The sequence below is a fragment of the Vitis riparia genome, chromosome 16 (genome assembly GCF_004353265.1).
Source record: "Vitis riparia cultivar Riparia Gloire de Montpellier isolate 1030 chromosome 16, EGFV_Vit.rip_1.0, whole genome shotgun sequence".
In the NCBI taxonomy this organism is placed as follows: Eukaryota; Viridiplantae; Streptophyta; class Magnoliopsida; order Vitales; family Vitaceae; genus Vitis; species Vitis riparia.
The window spans coordinates 10,606,679-10,628,162 of record NC_048446.1 but is presented as its reverse complement, the minus strand read 5'-3'; the positions used below and the strand labels follow the sequence as shown (position 1 = coordinate 10,628,162).

Below are 21,484 nucleotides of genomic sequence, written 5' to 3'. Positions count from 1 at the left end.
AAACAGAAGGAACATATTCTTCATCATCACAGATTTGCTCTCGATTTAATTGCTCAACCAGACCTGACAATAACCCACTACTTGTATTCCTCTTCTTTCTCTGCAACATTACATCACATACAAAGTCTTCCATTGTGTAAGGCTTTGCAACGCCAAGTGGTGAATATCGGCAGCACTACAAGAAAGGTATGTGTTACTTGTTCAATATTTCTTCGCCTTCCAATATATCAAAGAATTATAATAATTCTAATTTATGAGAAAGAAAAACCCCAAGCTTTTAACATGCCTGTACAATTATTTCTATTGCAAACTTTGGCCACTTCTTTTTTTATGTCATTGTTTATATATCGGATTTATTACCTTTCATTGTTTAGACTATTGTTGTTCATATCTAGATTATTAATTTCAATATATCAAATATGCCTGTACAATATATCAAATATTTTTGAAAGATGGACTGAGGTTTGAGATTCAGTAATTGTGTATTATCAAACACGTATAATCCTTCTTTAAGCTAGTCATATATAAGGATTGTTTATTTAGTTGTGTCCAACCTGTTCTACTTGTCTTTTTAAGGCTGGATAAGGGGCATCTAATTCCTCCTTTCCTTTGCTGCTAATCTCAAATTGAGAGAAAATCCTTGTTAGGTTCATTAGATGAGAGATTGTCCTCCCATCTTTCAAAAATTAATCAAGTGAAAGGCTACCCTTCACTCACCTCTTATAGCATATTACAAATTGCTTGACAAACTCATTATAGGAATTCTAGTAAGATATTTGAGTTGAGAAGTCAGTTCTACTTTGTATAATAATAAGGGTGTTAATCATAGCTCTAATTGAACAAATGGAGAGCCACTGCCACTTATTAAGCACTTGTTAATCATAACTTCATGTGGTAGCCCTAAAGCATTGTATTTAAGAGATGCCCTAAATGTTCAATGATTAGTGGACAAGATCAATGAAAAGGATCCTTGCTACTTTGCAGTATTTGATCTCAATGGATGCAACATTTTTATGTCATAACGTTGCAGTAGGGCAGCATGCTTCATGCATAACCATATAATCATTGTTGGTTTGTGAGACAATTTAGTTTTGATCCATTCATTTCACACTCTGTCGTAACGTTTAGCGCATTACCTTTATCCTAAAAAATTTAGGAAAAAGTTAACTCTAAGTTTGAAAAAAATAAAAATAAAAATCTTATAATGTTTGAGAAATCTAGAATTCTAATTTGAGGATATAATAGTTGCAAATGAAGAGAAATAAGGAGAAGAATGAGAAGGAGGTTGCAACATTGCATGAAATTTTGAAATTTTAGGAAAATGTTAATTTAAATTATAGGAAATTTTAATTTGAGTTTGTGAGATAGTAAAATTTAGGAAGAATTTCTTAGCATTTAAAAAAAATCTAGAAATTTAAGGAAATTTTAATTTGAGGTTGTAGTAGTAGAAGAATAATCTCATAACATTTAACAAATCTAGTAATTTTAGGAAAATTTTAATTTAAATCTTAGTAATTTTAATTAGAGTTTGAATAAGAAGAAGATATTTAATTACAATTTAATAAACAAACTTGAAAAATAAAAAGAAACTTACAAAGAAAATTGAAGAGGAGTAAGAAAATACCAAGTCATATATTGTTACCCATCACAATTTGGAAACAAGATTTACATTTTAGGTATTGAGAAAATGGGGAAAAAAAATTGCTAGCACTCAATCCTAGTTTGTAAATAAAATTTGTTTATTTATTTGTTGAAAAAGAAAAAGTAAAAGAAAGAGAGGATTCTATAATTGTGTTGTCTTTTGGTTTCAAGTGAATGAAAAGATCAACTCGACCTAGTGAAAAATAAAATAAATAAATCAGTCACTTATGGAGTCCAAGGTTTGGCACATTATCAACCTCATAAATAAGTGTTGCTAAGCTACTAGCTTGTATGGTTGTTGTTGTTGTTAGCTGGCCTCTTGTAAAGAACTTCCATTATTTTTTATTTGTTTTTAATTAGGTCCCTCTACAACTAATTTAACTTACTAATTACCTAGCCAATAGCATCCCTATTTGTCCCATCATTTCAATTGTGATTCATTCTAAATTTTACTTCTCTTAAGAAAATAATCCCTATTGAAAGACTAAATAATTGATAGTAGACTATCAATAACTTCAAATTATTACACTATACGTAGTTTCTTACTTTAAGAATTAATCTTACAATGAGTATAAATTTCTATAATTTGAATAAAAATTTATTATTCTTTTTGTTTCTAGTTAATTCAATATCCATTAAATCAATTATAAAATTGCAAAATAATCGATCCAAAGTACGTAATAAAAAAAAAAACAATTAATATATATGTAAGAAACCACCAACAAAAACCTTTATAGTTTTAAAATTGGTTCAATCAACCACATATCAAACACACTAAATGTGAAAAGAGGATACATTATTTTACCTCATTCATACACATCTATTCCTAAGGGTCTTATATTGGTTAGTACCTACACTCCTCTTTGATGTTTTCAACATAAAACTCTTGTTGGTTGAAAGGTTACTTCAACCCTATCTTGTGGCTAGAAGAGAAATGCACCATCTTACCTTACCATCAAAAGAACTTTCAAGACTCACTCTTGAAAGGTTTTGAGAGTTTGAAAACTTGGTTAGAGTAACAACAATGTCCTCTATTACATGTGTAATCTTCAAGAATCTTAAACCTAGGTATTTGAAGGCAAATCGTGGAGTTATTTTTTTTTTTTGGTAGTACATTTAGAAGGCAATAGTTCACGAAAATGAGAAATTTAAATAATTAAGAGATTCACAGGAAAAAAAAAAAAAAAAATCTTGAATGTTTGACTACCTCTAAGGGTACATTGAAGTACCATAGGTCATTCAAGCTACCTTACGTACAAAAAGTGTTGAAATTGCATAGAAGCATTGGAACCATGCCATTTTGATGGTTAAATAGCTTGAACTCCATTAAAAACTAATAAAACTTGAGTTGTGACAACCTAGTGCATAATTGGAACAAAATTATTGACCTAATCTAGTTGGTCTAGAAAACTAATACATAATAACTAAAAGAAAGAAGTATATAAACAAAATTTCAATTTGATTTTTTTTTTCTACTAGAAAAAAAAAAGAGCCAAATTGTTGTATTAGGTTAGGCTAAAGTAAAGATGCTGGTCTTGTCTTAAAAGTTTAAGTTTCATAATACAATGTTTCTTTTCTCTTGTTTTCACAAACAAAACAAATATAAAATACATTTATATATAGAAGGATAAAGATAGTATGTGTCCATGTATGAGAGCGTATATAATGTAATATAATAGAGATACAACATCAATTCATTAAAAAAAGTCCACAACCATCATCGCTCTACATTTGAAGAAGGTAATTTGTAGCCAAATCTTGGAAGAAAATTTCAAAGGATGAAAAGAGATGAGATGGGAAAGTAGAAAGGGGATGTACACATGTGGATGTTGATTTTGGAGGAAAATTAGAAGAAAACCCAATAGAGAGAATGAATAGAGAGGAGATGGGAAGCAAAAAAAGAATGTACAATGGTGGTGGTTGTTAATTTTGGAGGGCAATTAGGATTGTCGATCATATGCTATTAAAAATAGTTAAGGATAATGTGAAGAGATTAAAATGTTGAGGAACATGCCTCGTCAACAAGAAAAAGTTTGTAATTAGTGAAATTTACAAGTAGATAAATGAGTTGTAGATGAATCACTTATTTAGTGGAGGGGATATGTGAGGCAAAACTTAAACTTAGGAGTCAAATGAAGAAAAAAGGCATAGTTTAGAGGAGTTTAATGCATCTAACCTTAACCAGAGTTCTCTAAGAAATATTTAAATGAATATTTATAACCTTGTAAATTTTATAAATAATAAAAGTAAACATTATTTTTTTTTTATCTCAAATTCTAAAATGCATAACTATGTACCAACAAATATCTTTTAAATATTTTTTAAAAATTTTAAATAATTTTTAGAAATTACTTTAATAGAAGTTATAGGTCCCCAAATATGGCTTTAGTGATCTACATTAAATGGGATATAAAACCAATGTTTCCTTTATTCGATCATATTTAGACACATTAAAAAAATATAAGACAAGGATAAGGAGTGGGATGTGAGCTTACTTAGAATCATTAAATGTAATCATATAATAATATGAACAATAGATGAGTCAATGAAAGGATATGTACTCAACAATCTATTGTAAAATTTTCATACAATGTTGCTAGCAAAGATGCATGACTTATATTGTTTGCTTAGATTTGTGGTTGCCCCTATAATTGTGTTGTGACTTCTAGATTGAATTGGCTTAGGATTGTTAAGATGTTGGCCCAATATTGTTGCAATTGAGTTTGTGCTCAAGATTGCTTCCACTTAGAATTGTTAGGATGGGATTGTATTGGTCTTGAAATTTGGTCTTACCTCAAAGTGCTATAAAAGAGTATAGACATACCCTCACAATAGCCAATTAGTTTTCAATGAGAATTAGGGCCTGTTTGGTTGCTGTTTTCAAGAATTGTTTTCTGTTCTTGAAAATAAAAAACACTAAAAACCTATTTGATAAAGGAAGTAGTTTTTGTTTTTATTGTTCCCCGTGTTCTCAAAATGGCTCTTTTTAGAAAACAAAAAAAAATGTTGTTTTCCTTGTTTTTTTACTGTTTAGAGAACAAAAAAAGGCATCATAGAACAACTATTCTATGTGTTTTTCTTCTCCCTATTTTCACATTTCCTCTCCTCCAGCACAAAACAAACGTAACTTCACCAACACATCTGTGTTTTCCTTTTATTTCTATACATTGAAGTTATTTTTGGTAGATCTAGTAAAATAGGCTTATGTTGATAACATTTGTTGAGAAAAATGTTAGATCTAGGCAAAGAGAGTTTTTTTTTTTTTTTTTGGTATTCTCAGCTCTTTTGTTTTAAAAAAAATGTAGAAATCCTCATAATGAAATAGACCAAAACCCTTTTTTTGTTTGTTTCGTCATATCAAAACTTTATTTAATTTTTGTTTGTTTTGAAGTATGATTTTTGTTTGGAATGGGATTGTGGGAATTGTTTCTCAATTCTATTATTCGAATGGGATTTGAGTTTTTTTATTCTATCAGGTGTTTTTTTTTTTTTTTTTTTTCTCGTTTGGATGTTGAGAAAACTGGCGAAGGAGGAGGAAAACAAAATTGCATTGTTATGATTTTTCCCATTTCTCAATTCTGATTTTTCTTAGTTTATTTTGTTCAAGAAAAACAAAATTTTCTTAAGAACATGCAAGTGAGCCAAAAACGAGTTGTTGGGACAAAATTTAATGATGAATTTCATTAAAGATAATATAAGCTTAAAAAACTGAATATATATATATATATATATATATATATATATATATATAATAAAGACTATAAATTTGATTTTTGTGTAAAATTAATTGTTCCCGTCATTATGTCCTCTTCAGAGGGCCCTCTGTCTGGATTTACAAACGGCAGGGGATAAATAAGGATAGTTACATTGATCCAAATATCTTTCTGAATTCCAAAATGGCAACTTACCCTTATAGAACTTACAAGAACTATCTCTCTGGATTAGGTCACCATTCATTATGTTGTATTTGCATATCCTTTTTCACCACAGTGACATATATTGCCCACAATTACTAGGAAATTCTTTGGTGGATCATTTTTCTTAGAAACATATTTTCTAAAGCAGAAACAAAATTTGAGGTAAGATTTTTTATTTTTTATTTTTTTGGTTTTAATTACTAGGCTCTATTTGGATTTTAGGAGGTTTTGGTAAAAATATGAGAGAAAGAAAAATGAAATTTTGAAAATCTATAGGTTTTCACTTAATTTATATTATATTCTATTTTCCTTTTCCTTTCCCTAGTATTCTTTATGATCCAAACAGAAGCCAAGGGAATTCTAGGTAAACTTGATAGAAACTTGTTTATGTCTCCTATTGGTCCATTCCATGTTTCTCAAGCATTTATGCATGATGGTTTATAAGTTGTGATGCAATTTTATTTGGCAACTTACATTTCCCATATGACTTTTTAAGTGCTTTACTTCTATTTTATTGAAGTTCCCCATTTGTTTTTACATTCTTTCTCCAATTCAAGTTCCTTATACATGTAAATGAAAGTGTTTTCTACTTATGTTTCATATTATTTCTTGCTTCCCTTTCCCATATCAGTGATTGTTTGTTGGTTGTATATGTGAATTTTTTTTGAGAACTTATTATGTTTTGTAATCCCTTTTCTTCCTTCAACTTCTTCTCTAAGTCTAAAGCTTTGTCACAAAACAATTTAAATTAGAGTTAAAAGTCATTTTGATGGGCTACCCTATGAATTGTTGAACAATAAAATCATGCTTGAATTGTTATTTTTTTTTGGTGCATTTTTTGGGATAAGAAATTTGTAAATGTTGTAATCAATTTTGTATTAATTGAGCAAATAGTTTTAGGACTTTATTAATTAGAAGAAAAAAAAGGAAAAAAAGAAAAAAAAAATTATGTCAAATTTATTAATTAGAATATCAAATTTATGCATATAAACTAATTCTAAATTCATTTCTTAATTATCTTCCTTAAATGTTATGTCACATATATAAACAATTATTTTACTTTATTTTCCTACCTCTACTAGGAAAATTTGGGATTTTCCAAATTCTCGCAAGATGACAATGAAATCTTTTACCTTTCTTCTCTTACCTCTAGTAGGAGAATTTTTAATTTTCCCAAAATAATAAGAAAAAATTAAATTAATTCTTTTTAAAGCTTTTTATCTCATAATAATAGAAGATACTATAATTTTTAATAAAATTAAAGATTAAATTAAGAAGAAAATGTTTATAAAAATGATTTTGCCATGTTTGATTTATTATAATATTAAAAGAAAATCAAATTTAATTAAAATTAATTATTTTAAATTATTTTTATTATAAATCAAATGTAATTAAAATTATTATAAAAATGATTTAGTCATGTTTGATTTATTATAAATATATATATATATATATATATATAAATCTTTTTATTTTAATATTAATCAAACTCTTGTTATTTATTATTTACTCTTCTTTCATTTTTTTCCTCAAATTTTCATTTAAATTTTATAAAAACTATAAAAAAAAAATATCTATGATCTAATTAATATCAAATCTATTTTTATTTCTATTTACTTTTCTTTTATATTTTTATACACTGTACTTCAACAATCTTAATTCTCATTCAAACAGACCCTTAAATACTATTAATGATTCTAAAAGTTGTCTCCTTATTGGATTCTTATTTGTGTTGGAATTGTACAGATGACAACTGAGATAACAGATGTTAAGGATGCAAGAACGTGGAGTAGTAATATAGAGAAAATCTTTATTGACATCATGCTAAATGAAGTTAATAAAGGTAACATGGATAGTGGTACATTTAGTACCAAAACATGGAGAAGAATCTTACTTGAGGTCAATTGTCAAGGGAAAAGAAATTTCAAATTGAAGCATCTTAAAAAAAAGTTTAATAGACTACGTGCAATGCACCGTGAGTTCTCTGATCTTTTAAAGCATACTGGATTTGGTTGGGATGTTGAAACAAACATGGTGAATGCTCTAGAGGAAACCTGGCAAAATTACATTCAAGTAAAAACAACTTCTAAACTAATTATTTTTTAATTTAAATATTTGGTATGCACTAAGAGTGAGTTTTTTTCCTCTATTAGGCACACCCAAATGCAAAAAGATTCCGCTCAAAAGGATGCCCAAACTACAACTTGTTAGGATTGATCTTTAATCCGTCAACAGCAACTAGTGCCCTCCACTACTCTTGCACCCAAGATCCACCAAATAATGATGATGAAGATGAGATGGATGACAATTTGGAACATGGTGGAGTACATGTGGATGTAGATACTAAGATCCCTAATAATCCTCTACGACCAGAGATGGTAGGAGGAGTGACCACCCATTCTAGAAAGCATGCAACTAATTCTCCATTAAAGCGTAGAGGTAAGAAAGAGTCCAAATTAAGTCAAATGGAAGCTGCTTTGAAAGCTTGGGCTGAGGCATCAAAGGCTAGAACAGAGACATCTCAAGCTAGAACTAAAGCATTGTTGGCTAGAACAAAGAGATATGAGAGTGGAACTAGTAATGAAGTTACTAGTGTAGGTACTAATGATTTTAGCATAACAAAGTGCATGATAGCCTTACAAACCATTGACTTGTTGGATAATGACAAATATTTAAAAGCTATTGAGAAATTCACAACGCCAGAGTGGAGAGAAATTTTTATGAATATGCCTGATGAAAGGAAAAGGGCATGGCTTGATAGGCTTTAAATGTGAGTGTTTGGATGAATAACTATTATGATGACATGATAATATGTACTATTTCTCTTTTGGTTAGAATCTTTTACCGTGTTCTTTAGTTTTTCATTGTATGGATGTTATTTGTGGTTATGAAACTCATATTATATCTACTTTAATGTTCATTTCGTGCTATTTTATATTGAGTTAATTTGTTTTGTGTAGTAACCAATGGATGATAACAACACAAGCAATGGTTCACTATATGAGTCAACTTCATCTTATGAAAAGGACGATGATTTAGATGAAATTTTTATTGCTCACATAATGAATGAGTATGAGAAAGTATTTTTATGCAAGACACCTCAAAGAACATCAATGTTAAGTGGTGCACAATTTGTAAGAGATATGATAGATGGTCATCCTCAGACATACTATGAACTATTTTGGATGGATAAAGAAATAATTCTAAACCTTTATGATCATCTTAAAAGATATGAAAACTTATAGGATACATGATTAGTCATAGTTGAAGAGGCAATTGATATGTTCTTACCAATAGTAGGACATAATGTGAGAATGAGGGTTGTAGCAGATCGTTTTCAATACTCCACACAAACTGTCACTCGACACTTTAAAGAAGTTAGACATGCATTATGTCAACTAGGAAAATTTCTCATATGTCCTAGCAATATGGATAATGAGGTGTCTTCATATCTTGTTAGTAATCCTAAATATTTTCCATGGTTTAAGGTAAGATTTTATAAAAAAAAAAAAATTATAAATGTGAATTTCATGTACATAAATAGTTTTCATGACCATTGTTTTAATTCCTTAATAATAATAATAAGTGTTTTTCATTGTAGGACTACATCGGTGCAATTGATGGCACTCATATTAGTGCATGGGTCTTAGTTGATAGACAAACCAGTTTTAGGGGTAGAAAAACAGTTATAACACAAAATTTTATGTGTGCATGTGATTTTGACATGATGTTCACATTTATTTGTGTTGGTTGGGAAGGAACAATAAATGATGCATGTGTCTTTTTGGATGCATTGATTAGACCAGAAGTCAATTTTCCTTGGCCAAGTGAAAGACAATATTATTTAGTTGATTTTGGTTATCCTTGTACATTTGAATTTTTGTCACCATAAAAAACATTTTAATTATAGACATTCATCCCTTCGAAATATTATTGAAAGATGTTTTGGTATTTTGAAGATACAATTTCCAATATTAAGGATGATGCCTTGTTATAAGCCAAGCAGGCAACCATCAATTGTTGTTGCATATTGTACCCTTCATAATTGGATTCGTCTATCAGCCCATAATGATCAATCGTTGGTTTTATCATTGTCCATTATGTCATGTAAGTATATTTAATTATCACATAAAAACAATTTATATTAGTGAAACATATACATCATATATATATATATATTAACAATTTATGTATTGTAGGAACATCCCCACTGCTTTTTATGGGTTGACGAGTATGATCCACAACAACCTCAACAACTAATTGTCAACTTACGATGCCTAAAACAAATCCTCAAAGTCGTCTTCTACTTATTGGTTGTTGAGGGTGTGGCATCGTCATGTGTTTTTTATTATTTATCATCTTCTTTTTCTTATTTTAATTATTGTTAAGTGAATGTATATGTTATCTAAAAAATTATCATCTATAAACTTTGGAACTTTAATATATTATATTAAAATATATTATATTATATCATAATACTTAAGAGTATTTATTTGTGTTAATATTGATTGTGTTGGTATATATATAATTTGGATGATTTTTTTTAGCGAAAACTTGTATTAGTATGATGCATTTATGATTAAAATAAATGTTTTTAAAATGATTATGAAGTTTACCATATGTACAAATACAAATATTATTGAAATTAATATAGTTACACATGGTTACAAAATCATCATTTGTTTAAGAAAATTATAATTGGTGTAAAAATTTCAAAATAGGAAAATGAATTGTGCATATAAAAATTATTTATATATTTATAATATCAAGTTACTTGAAGAAAACACTATATTAATTGAAAAAAAAAATTAAACTGAGGGGGCAAAAATGATAAAGCATTCAGAACAAGCACCAGTATGAAACTGGTGACACATGCAGATGATAATAGAACACATTGAAAGTTTAGAACTCATTGTTCGAAAGTGGAAATAGAAGACAACTTGTGTAATTCATCAAGAAAAAGTCATTTATAAGGATTTAACTCTGTTTTCATCCAAAATATTCCAAATAATTTCATCCCATCTGACAATGCTGAAGGTGCATCTGACAGAATTTTTGAAAAAGCATGTCTGTTCTAATACGGAGTCCACTGGTCCTCTGCACCTGATGCATAATTGTCAAACACCATCTTGGGCAACTTTTGCTTTGCAACGGCCTCATGCTCCATCACATTTTTCAGTTAACTACATATGCCTCCCCTCGCAGACAATCTTGCTTGGAAAACAGACACTAATATCAGAACATTGTCTACACATAGACATCAGAAAACTAACAATAGTTGACCTTCCAACTACTAAATTCTCAAGCTCAAATTCTTTTCAAATCCGAGAAATGAAATATCATGGCAGCTAAACTATTAGATTAACCATGCTGAAAATAATCAGAAATCCAATCCTAATTCTAATTTGCATGTGGCTGCTACAAGAAAATCAAATAAACCCTGGTTTGGTCATTATCTAAGGTTACCTAATCATAACCAAATCAAAGATATTAATTTGGATCTGAAAAGCTAGAAAAGATGGACAAGTCTGTTAATTTTTCACACAAAGAAATTGATGAAATGCACAATGAGAAATGTCTAGGCCAAATATGTTGGTTAGATGCCCATAGGGAGGAAATGAATAGAAACAAGAAAAATAAATCCCCCAACAATTCCATGAACAATCTTCTGGTGGATGCTCCCATGATGAAGATGTAAAGGAAATATTAATCAAAATTGAGAAGCAAACATAACCAAATGCATACGCAACAGCACAATAAGCAGGCTTCCCAAACTAAAATAGCAAAAACAGAGTAACCCTAGAATTCAAATTGCTACGACTTGTTAGAGAAAATTTAATTAGAGAAAATCTAGCCCGTGTAAATGAAAAAGGAAGTACCACAGCAGCGACAATGGTGATTTTGTGGAAAGTGGTCACCACATGAATATGCAATCTGCCATTGAAATGGTAGCACAGAAATTCCTACCAAATGACTTGTTAAACAAGAGATTAAAAATCAAATTAATGGAATTAAGAAGAAAAATTAACAGCCATTGACAATGGATTTGAACAGAAACAAATCCATCTTATTTATGATTTTGATGCAAAGGAGAGATGGAATAAGCAGAAGGGAAAACGGGAGAAGAAAAAAAGGATTTCAAAAATGGGATTTCAGAATCTCAGATGGGAGAAAATTTTGTTTTAACTTAATTGAAGGTGTTGATCGTTGGAGTCTAGGGCTAAAGAAATTAGATTTCAAAAAAGACTGTCTAAGGAGAAGGGGTTGTTAGAACTGGTGTTTTAAACAGGAATGACAATGGGACGGGTCAGGGACGACTGCACCCATCCCAACCCCTTCCCGTTAATTTAAAATAATTCCCATTTCCATCCCACCAATTTAACTTTTTAGATTTTTTTTTTAATTTACTTTTAAATTTTTTAATTATATTAAAATAAATATATTTTATAAATAATTAAATTATTGTTTTTTTATAACTTATTTTATTAAAAAAATACTTTATTATTATCCATATATTAAAATAATAAAAATTAAAATTAAAATTAATTTAATTTTAAAAATTAATTTTATATATAGTTGAGGTGAGGCAGGGCGGGACAAGGCAATACCCAAACTAATTCTGGGTTTTATAAAAATTCTCAAATCCATTTAATTAAAATTGAAACTCATCCCATTGTCATCCATAGTTTCTTTTCATGGCCTTGCGCAGCCTAGCCACATTGGGCCTATTTTTGCAACCGGGTTCAATACTATTCTATGGTGGCCGGCATAATACCACCCCAACCATATATGCCCATATCAGCATATCCTAAAAAACTTTCCTGCTTGATTTGGCACGAACATGATTAATAGAGGCGGGCAGCTACATAACATAGCTATACAAAACCTTTAGTCGCGGTTTTTTCTTACCTACTAAGCCCGTGACTATCTCATCATTTGTTGGTAGTGTAACTACTAAGGCAATTTTTATTTCCAATGTGTTCTGAGTGACTTTGTTAAATCCAATTGATTGGAACTTAACAGCCTTTCTTTATCGTGCTAACGTTTTATTTTTTTTATCTAAATTTGGTCTTTGAACTGTGGATTTGTTTAATAGTACATATGGTTGACCCTCCTTGTATGCAACCTCCAAGTGATCCTTAACTTTTGTTATCTTTTATTTATTTTAGTATTTATCTACTTGAGAATGTTGATAGGTTTTCTATATTTGATCTAAAATTAAGAGATTGTATTGAATATAATAGATAAATTGAGGTCAAATAGATTATAAATATTTTTTAAGATAAGGTGTGGAGGGATATATTAAATTTATAGTATAATCTAAAATATATAGGAATCAATTTGTAGTCAAAAGCATATATCATGGTCAAGAAGTTGTTTTTGGACTGTTGGTACTCTCTATTTCCAAATGGACGTGAAACTCATATTCACCTTATCTTTCATTTTGTCAGCTTTAAAATTGTAACCAAAGAATCCAAAATTAATTAAGAAGATGGCGGAATCATTTCTATCCAGCATTGCATAAAAAATTATAGTGAAGATTGGCTCTGTCATTGGCGAAGAAATTGCCTTGGCATGGGGTGCCAAAAGAGAGTTAAAAAGGCTTCAAAATGTTTTTGCCACCATCAAAGTTGTGTTGGTGGATGCTGAGGAGAAGCATTGGAAGGACCAACTTAGGAAAGCTCAAACAAGTGTGTTATGACGGAGAAGATGTACTTGATGAATTTGAATACCAAGCTTTGCAACGCTGAGTAGTGAGTCATGGCAGTCACAAAATCAAGGAGATTAGAGAAAGGTTGGATGATATTGCAGTGAATACGAATAAATTTAATCTAGAGAGTAATGTGAAGAGGGTTTCTATCATGTGCAGGGAGATGACCAACTCCTTTGTACGTGCTTCAAATGTTTGACTTGGTAGCCCTGAGTTATCATTTCCTTAAGACCTGGAGTCTTTCTAGCCTTGAGTTGAGGCTTCATCATTTGGTTGCCCATGAGTGGTTTGACTTGGAGTTTGCATATCGTATTCTCCTTCTAGTTGATCAGTCATAGAGCTTGGAGCTCATAGCCCTAAGTTGTTCATCGTAACCCTAAGTTACTCTTTGCATCATGACCCAGAGTTATTCATGCCATCCATAGCCCTGAGCAATTCATCATAACCCTAAGTTACTTATTTCATCCATGACTCAAAGTCATTCATGGAATTTGAAGCCCTGAGCTCACGACCCAGAGTCGTTTATATCCTTCACATCCCTAAGATGTTTCATTTTCATCATTCTAGCCACCTGTGAGTGGCCTCGACCCGACATCATGAGCTGGAAAGCATCCTGATTGGCTATCCATTTAGAGCCCTAAGCTCACGACCCTGAGTCATTATTTTTATTTATGACCCAAAGTCATTCTTAACATTTGGAGCCTTGAGTTCACGACCTAGAGTCGTTCTTCTTATTTATGACCCAGAGTCATTCTTAACATTTAGAGCTCTAAGCTCACAACCTAGAGTCATTATTAGCATTTAGAGCCTTGAGCTCACGACCTAAAGTCGTTCTTCTTAGTTACAACCCAAAGTTATTCTTTTTATTTATGACCTAGAGTCACTCTTAGCATCTAAAGCCCAAAGTTCATAACCTAGAGTGTTTTATTTCATATGCAACCTAAAGTCCTCCTTCATATTTAGGGTCTCGTGCTCTTGACTCAAAGTCGTTTCTCCTATTCCTGACCCGGAGTTGTTCATCTTGTCCATGACCTAGAGTCATTCATCTCATCCATGACCTTGAGTCATTCTTTTGATTCCTTTCCATCATTATGCTACTCATCATACACTTTTTTCCTTTCATTGGCATCCCTCCACATAAAGTCGTCCCATCCATGTTATTGCAACCCCATCGTTTGACCTTACCTCTTCATGTGCTAGGATAAAATTTTCGGTCTTTTCCTTTTAGTTCTTCAATATAGTTCACTTCATTCCACTCATTATTCGTATTTCAACTCACATTCTCTACACTTGTGATCTCTATCGAAGATGGGCATATTTGTAGATCCTCCATTTTGTCCATTTAGCGCATGTCTTTAAGTTCACTTCTAGTGCTCCATAGTGGTTCCTTAGTGGTCAATTACTACTCATACTACTTACCTTTTTTTAACCACTTTGGAGACTTTGGTTGAGGGATTTATCTAACCCCATTGTGACTCTTAGCAGCCTTAATTTAGACTTAGGTTTTTCCTTCCTTTTTAGGATAGCTTTTAGGTGCAGTTTTAGGATAGCACACTTAAGCATGTTTAGGTCACTTAGACACTGTCCTAAACCACCTAGGCCCATTAAGACACATTAGGCCTACCTAGGTCACTTAGGCCCACTTAGGCACACTTGGCTCTTTAGGCACCATCTTAGGCTAATCTAAGTTCACTTAGGCTCATTTTGGTTACTTAGACCCATTAGGACACTCCTAGGCCCCTTAAGACTCACTAAGCCCATCTAGGACACTTAGGCACACTTGGCCCATTAGACATTTTTAGCGTGACTTGTATGACTTGCATGGTTGCATGGCTTGTGTGGCTCAGTTTTTATTTATTTATTTATTTATTTTTATTTTTATTATTATGAATCACTTGTTTATTTTTATTTGTTATCTTCCTTTTTATATTATTTTTCTTATTCTTTTTAATTAACTTATTTATTTATTATTGTTTTATCTTTTCTAATTTATTTACTTATTTATTTATTCATTCAATTATTTAATTTAATAAATTTCATGCTTTTGCTAGGAAACTTACCATTGGAGTTTAAGGAATGTGGGACTCTCCTTGGAAGGCGTTTTTAGGAAGTTTGAAATTCTAAGGATTTGTTTTGGTAAGGAAGATATGGATATTGGGAGTTTAAGGAAAATTGGACTCCTTGAGAATAAGAGGGAGTCCACGACTACAAGTAAAATGGGGGGCAGATCACGGCTGAAGGGGAGGGGGTTTGAGATTCTTCTGAGGAGATTTCTAGGGGGGATAACATGTTTTAGGCGGACCATTAGGAGACAACATGTTTTTTTAGCTGTGGGTAGAGAGAGAGTGTGGCAGCAAAGAGGGGATTCTCTAGGAGGGTTTTTGAGGAGAAAAGTAGCAAAGGCTTGGGGGCAAGGAAAAAAAAAGGTTCAAAGGAAAGCTCAGAGGAGTGAGACAACTTTTGAGAGGCATCCACAAGAAAGGAAGGGATTTTGGACTAAAGGGCATTCTCCATTCTAATTTTGAGAGTGAGAGACAGAGAGAAAAATAGAGAATTTATTGTGGGGTTCTCTGGTTTTGGGGAAGAAGAAGAGGCGAAGAGATATACAGAGAAGTTTTGAAAGCAAGAACTTTCAGTACATATTGAAGGGGAACAGAGAGAGGTGAACAGGAAAATGAGGTCCGTGAGGAGCAGAGAAGGAGAAAATAAGGGATCTTTCAATTTGCATCTTCTTAGAGTTACAATTGGTTTTGGTAAGGAAGATATGCAAGATGGGGGAAAGAATGGAAAACGGGAGACCATTATTGGAGAATGGATTCACGAATAAGTGGATTCTTTGAGAGATGTCATGAATGGAATTATGTAGACTGCCATATAAGGGGGACTGACCATTAGAAGGAGGGCCACTAAAAACTCTACAGGACGCACTCCCATGGAACGGGAACATGCTGCCACTTTGAGGATCCACCATGCACAGACTATAAAGCACATAACACGCATATAGGGAGAAAGATCTAAGCCGCCATTCATGCTACAAGGCATGCCCCATGGGACTCTCCTTGAAGCGATACCATTTATAAGGCAATATAAAACACGCATGGAGATGAAGGATGAAACAAGAGGACGATCAGAATTTTCTCTCACAAGCTTCTCTCTATATTCCAACTCTTCTGGGCTCTCTTTCTCTACCATTTGTACCAGGCTCACTCCATCACCCACGGCAATACCCTGGCTATGAAGATCATGGACAAGACACGAAGTGTTGAGGCCGGCATGGAGTCTCAGATTGTTCGCAAAGTGACTGCCATGCGGAGCCTTCAGCATCCCAACATCCTTAAGATCCACGAGATCATGGTCACTAAGTCCAAGATTTACTTGATTATTGGGTAGGCCAAAGGAGGCGAACTCTTCACCAAAATCTCCCGCCGCGGCCACCTCACTGAGGTAGTGGCGCACCGTTACTTCCAGCAACTAGTATTGGCTCTCTTGTTCTGCCACCAGAACGACGTGGCTCACCGTGACATGAAGCCGCAGAACCTTCTCCTGGACTAGGACGGTAACCTCAAGGTCTCCGACTTCGGGCTGTCCGTGCTTCCAAATCAACTTAAGAACGCCTTGCTCTACACCGCTTGTGGCACGCCTGCATACACGGCGTCGGAGGTCGTTTCTTGGAAAAGCTACAACGGCGCAAAGGCAGACGTGTGGTCTTGCGGAGTCATACTTTTCGTCTTTCTTTCTGGCTTTCTCCCGTTCGATAATAGTAATCTTGTGACAATGTATCGGAATATCCATCGTCGGGATTACCAGTTTTCATCTTGGATCTCGAGGCTGGTGCGATCGGTAATATCACAGTCGCTCGATCTGAATCCTAATAAAAGGATCAGCATCGAAGCGCTGATGGAATCTTGTTGGTTCAAGAAATCTATGTCGGCGAAAAAAACTTGAACATGCGAGTTCATTTGATTTAGACATGGAATCAATGAAAGTTTGTGAATATGGTTTAGCGCCGCTAACCATGAATGTATTCAACATAATATCGATGTCATCTAGGTTGGACTTGTTGAGGCTTTTCTTCGAAACAACAGTGAATAAGAAGGAGAAGGGGTTCATGTCGAGGACACCATGCACATAAATTTTAATTTTTTTTTCTCAAAAAGGAATGGTTGCACTATTGGATCCTAAAACTCCACGTATCCATGAAAAGAAAAAGCACACGCAGCATTGAAAATATTGGAATATTATGACCGCTAGTGAAGATTTTGGAATCCATAGATTTTGGGAAAGCAGCAGAAGACTATGGATAGTAGATTGGGTTGCCACTTTGATGCACCAAGAGAGGATTTTTCTCCACGGATCAAAAGGAATGACTAACACGCACGAGAGAGCTCTCTCCACAGCACATGTTAGTTTTCAATAGAGCTTAGATTTTTTTTATAAAAAAAAACTTAGTTCATTAGCTTAATTAATTCTTTGTCATAATTTTTTTTTGAATTCAATTCACACAAATTTTATCTCTTAGATTAGATGCTTTTTGTAATTGTGGTTCATTAGTTTAAATAATCGTAAAACTTATGTTTTTAGTTTCACGTTAGTTTATTTTTAATCTTCTATTAGTTTAACATGTTTGTGATTTTAATTCAATAGTTTAATTAATCCTATTAGATAAAGTTTATATTTTTTTAATCCCAAATTAGTTTAGTTTTAATCTATCTTTTAGTTTAAGTATGTTAGTGATTTTAATTCATTAGTTTAATAATCATGTCAATAAAGTTGGTGTTTTTAATTCCAATTAGTTTAGTCTTAATTTATTCTTTAGTTTATATTTGTTTGTGATTTTAATTCAATTGCTTAATTAAACCTCTTAAGTAAAGATCTTGTTTTAATTCCGATTTAGTTTTGTTTTAATTTACTTATTTATTTATTTATTTTAGTTTATAAGTGTTTGTAATTTTAATCCGACAGTTTAATCAATCTTATTAGATAAAGTTGATGTTTTTAATTCTAATTTAGTTTAGTTTTAATTTATTTTTTAGTTTAATGTGTTTGTGTTTTAATCAATCTTATGTTATTTCTTGATTATTATTCTCAATTGATGTGTTCCTTGAATCTTAGTCATTACTTCTTGGTGGATATCTCGTTAGCTTATTTGATCTAAGTTGTAATAGTTTATTGCTTTGGTGGGTTACCAATGTTTGATCCTTGAGTATTATTGTTTGTAAATTATTTCTTTCCTTTTAGAAACAAACCCTTTATCAAAATGTTCCTCATAAAAATCTATTTTAAAAATTCATTTAGAGTCCCTAGAATCAAAATCTTATTTTCTTAAATAATATGCAACCATGTCTTGATCGATTCACATCTTTCTCAGTTTTCAATAAAAACTACAGTTTTGAGTAAGACATGAATCCAAGCTTGTGGTCCCAAATAAATGGGATAACTCTAGTTACCTATTGGGAAGGTACGGTAAAAAACTATTACACCTCTCTAAGCCCTATAATGAGGTATTTGCTAATCAAGGTGAGATAAGTATGACAATTGATAAGGAAATCATTGGATACCAAGGAATAATCATATAATGGAAGCAAGTCATGCATAGAGAATAAATAAACAAAATGAGAGTGGGAGTTCACCTTAGCAACAAATAATAATGTGCTATCATGGAAATAGTTAGCTCTAGTAGAAAATAATCACATGAATGTCATAGAGCAAGGCAATATCAAGCAATATTCACTATGTTGTCCTAGATCACTTCGTTCCCATGCCCTAGATCTTGCAAGGTGCATGCATCTATCCCTAGGACTCTCTAAATTTAACACAACAGAAAATAATGGCTTCAAAAACACATTAAGATGCTAGATTTATTGAGTTCGAACTTTGACACATTGCCAAGTTCTATCAGTAATCTAAAGCATCTTAGATTTCTCGACCTTAATGGCAATGAGAGGATAAAGAAACTTCCAAGTTCAATATACAAGTTGTTTCATTTACAAACGTTGTGGCCTCCCAAATGTAAGAGACTAGAGAATCCGTCCAAGGAGTTTATGAATATCATCAGTTTGAGATATTTAGGGATCACCATAAAACAAAGGGCTTTGACAGAGATAGGACACCTACAATCTCTTAGTCTTTTATGGATTTAGTGAAAATCTAGAATTTCTACTTCAAGGGACACAAAGCCTCACTGCCCTTTGGACATTGATTATTAACAATTATAGGAGTTTGGAGACTTTGGCACCTAGTATGAAACAACTGCCCTCATTAGAGCATCTTCTAGTTCATAATTGTGAAAGGTTGAATTTACTGGATGGAAATGGGGAAGACCACGTTCTAGGCCTCGGGAATCTACGGTATTTGCGGCTTTCAAAATTACCAAAGTTGGAGGCATTGCCAGAGTGGATGCACAACCTCACATCTCTTGACAGACTTGTGATTAAAGAATGCCCTCAATTGACTGAAAGATGCAAGCAAACAATAAGAGAGGATTGACATAAAATCTCTCATGTCTCAAAGATATATATTAATGGCATCGAAACACCAGAAAATTAAGCAAGGTATAAAAATCTCTCATGCACAACCTTTTAACTAATTAATGTATGCATCTTGATTCTTCAGTGTCCTGACAATTCCTTAAATCTTGTTTTAGGGGATCTCCTTAGAGTGATGATGAAGCTTAACATGGATTTGAACAAGATACATTATTTTTTTTCTTTTTGTCATTTTTCTCTTTTCCTTTAAAGTAAAAATAGTTTATTTATTTATGTAATTTCACCAATTGGGGGAGTCTTATTGAACAAAAGTATGAAATCTATGTAACAACCCGCTCCCAACCATGTAGATATTATCCACTTTGGACTTAAAGAGGCCTTCATGGCTTTAAAACTTGTCTACAGGGTTATGAGGAGCCTATACTTATATAGCGTCAGTAACTTCCCCCCTATTTGATGTGGGATGTCACAAACACCCCTTCCCCCCTCATGTAGACACAACGTCCTCATTGTGTTCCACGGGATTGTGGGGCCAAATAGACAAACACCCTTACGGGGGCCAAACAAACTCCACATCGAGGTTGGGAATTGACTCTAATACCGTTTTTAATGACAGTTCCCAATCGTATAGATATTGTCCGTTTTGGACTTAAAGGGCCCTCACGGATTTAAAACGTGTCTATAGGGTTAAGAGGAGTCCATACTTATATAGGTCCAGGAACTTTCCCCCCTATTCGATATGGGATGTCACAAACACCCCCATGCAGACACAACGTCCTTGTTGTGTCACATAAGATTGTGAGGCCAAACAGACAAACACTTTTACGAGGCTAAACAAACCCACATCAAGGTTGGGGATCGACTCTGATACCATTTGTAACAACCTACTCCAACATGTAGATATCGTCTGCTTTGGACCCAAAGAGACCTTCATAGCTTTAATATGTGTGTATAGGGTTAAGAGGAGTCCATACTTATATTGCGTTAGGAACTTTCCCCCTATCTGATGTGGGATATCATAAACACTCCCCCCCCCCCCCCCCCCCCCCCATGTAAACACAACGTCCTCGTTGTATCCCACGGGATTGTGGGGCTAAATAGACAAACACCCTTATGAGGCCAAACAAACCCCACATCGAGGTCGGGGATCAGCTCTGATACCATTTGTAATGACTCACTCCCAACCGTATATATATTGTCCGCTTTGGACTCAAAAGGCCCTCATGGCTTTAAAACGCGTCTATAGGGTTAAGAGCAGTCCATACTTATATAGCTCCAGGAACTTCTCCCCCTTTCCGATGTGGGATGTCACGATCTATTTGCTTTCTATCACTTTAAAGTTTAAGCCACTTCTCTTGAATATTTTACTTGGTAGTAATTTTAGGCTTACTTCTTCAAGAATCAGTTGGTTTTGAATTTATGGGAGTAAACTTGTGTAGCCCAAACAAATGAGGTGATTGATCTTTGATTTTCTTTTCTGCTTGAGGAGGTTTTAAAGCCCAAGACTTGGCTTCATTGGTCCACAGTCATAACCTCAAAACACATAAATAAAAGCTTTATGTGTTTAATTTCATAAGTAAATAATATTTTGAAAGAGGAGAAGAGAAAAAAGGAGAGCCATTAATTGTTGTAAGTTGGTTCTGTTAAGTGTTCGAGATCCTACATCCTTCCTGGCTAGTAAGGTAAACTCTCCTTTCTATGGAATTTTATGTTTTCTCTGGACCTCTTTC

General features: G+C 32.8%; 1 protein-coding gene and 1 pseudogene across 1 annotated transcript; both read left to right on the top strand.

Annotated features, from left to right (window-relative positions):
* The first annotated feature begins 20 nt into the window (after nt 1-20).
* Nucleotides 21-8,466, top strand: LOC117933514 (L10-interacting MYB domain-containing protein-like). Its single transcript, XM_034854904.1, has 3 exons — nt 21-186; nt 7,305-7,631; nt 7,712-8,466. The coding sequence occupies exons 2-3, from the start codon at nt 7,305-7,307 to the stop codon at nt 8,324-8,326; spliced, it is 942 nt and encodes a 313-aa protein (XP_034710795.1). The 5' UTR covers nt 21-186; the 3' UTR covers nt 8,327-8,466.
* A 1,919-nt stretch (nt 8,467-10,385) lies between these two features.
* On the top strand, nt 10,386-17,401 carry LOC117933244 (annotated as a pseudogene).
* Nucleotides 17,402-21,484: the final 4,083 nt, after the last annotated feature.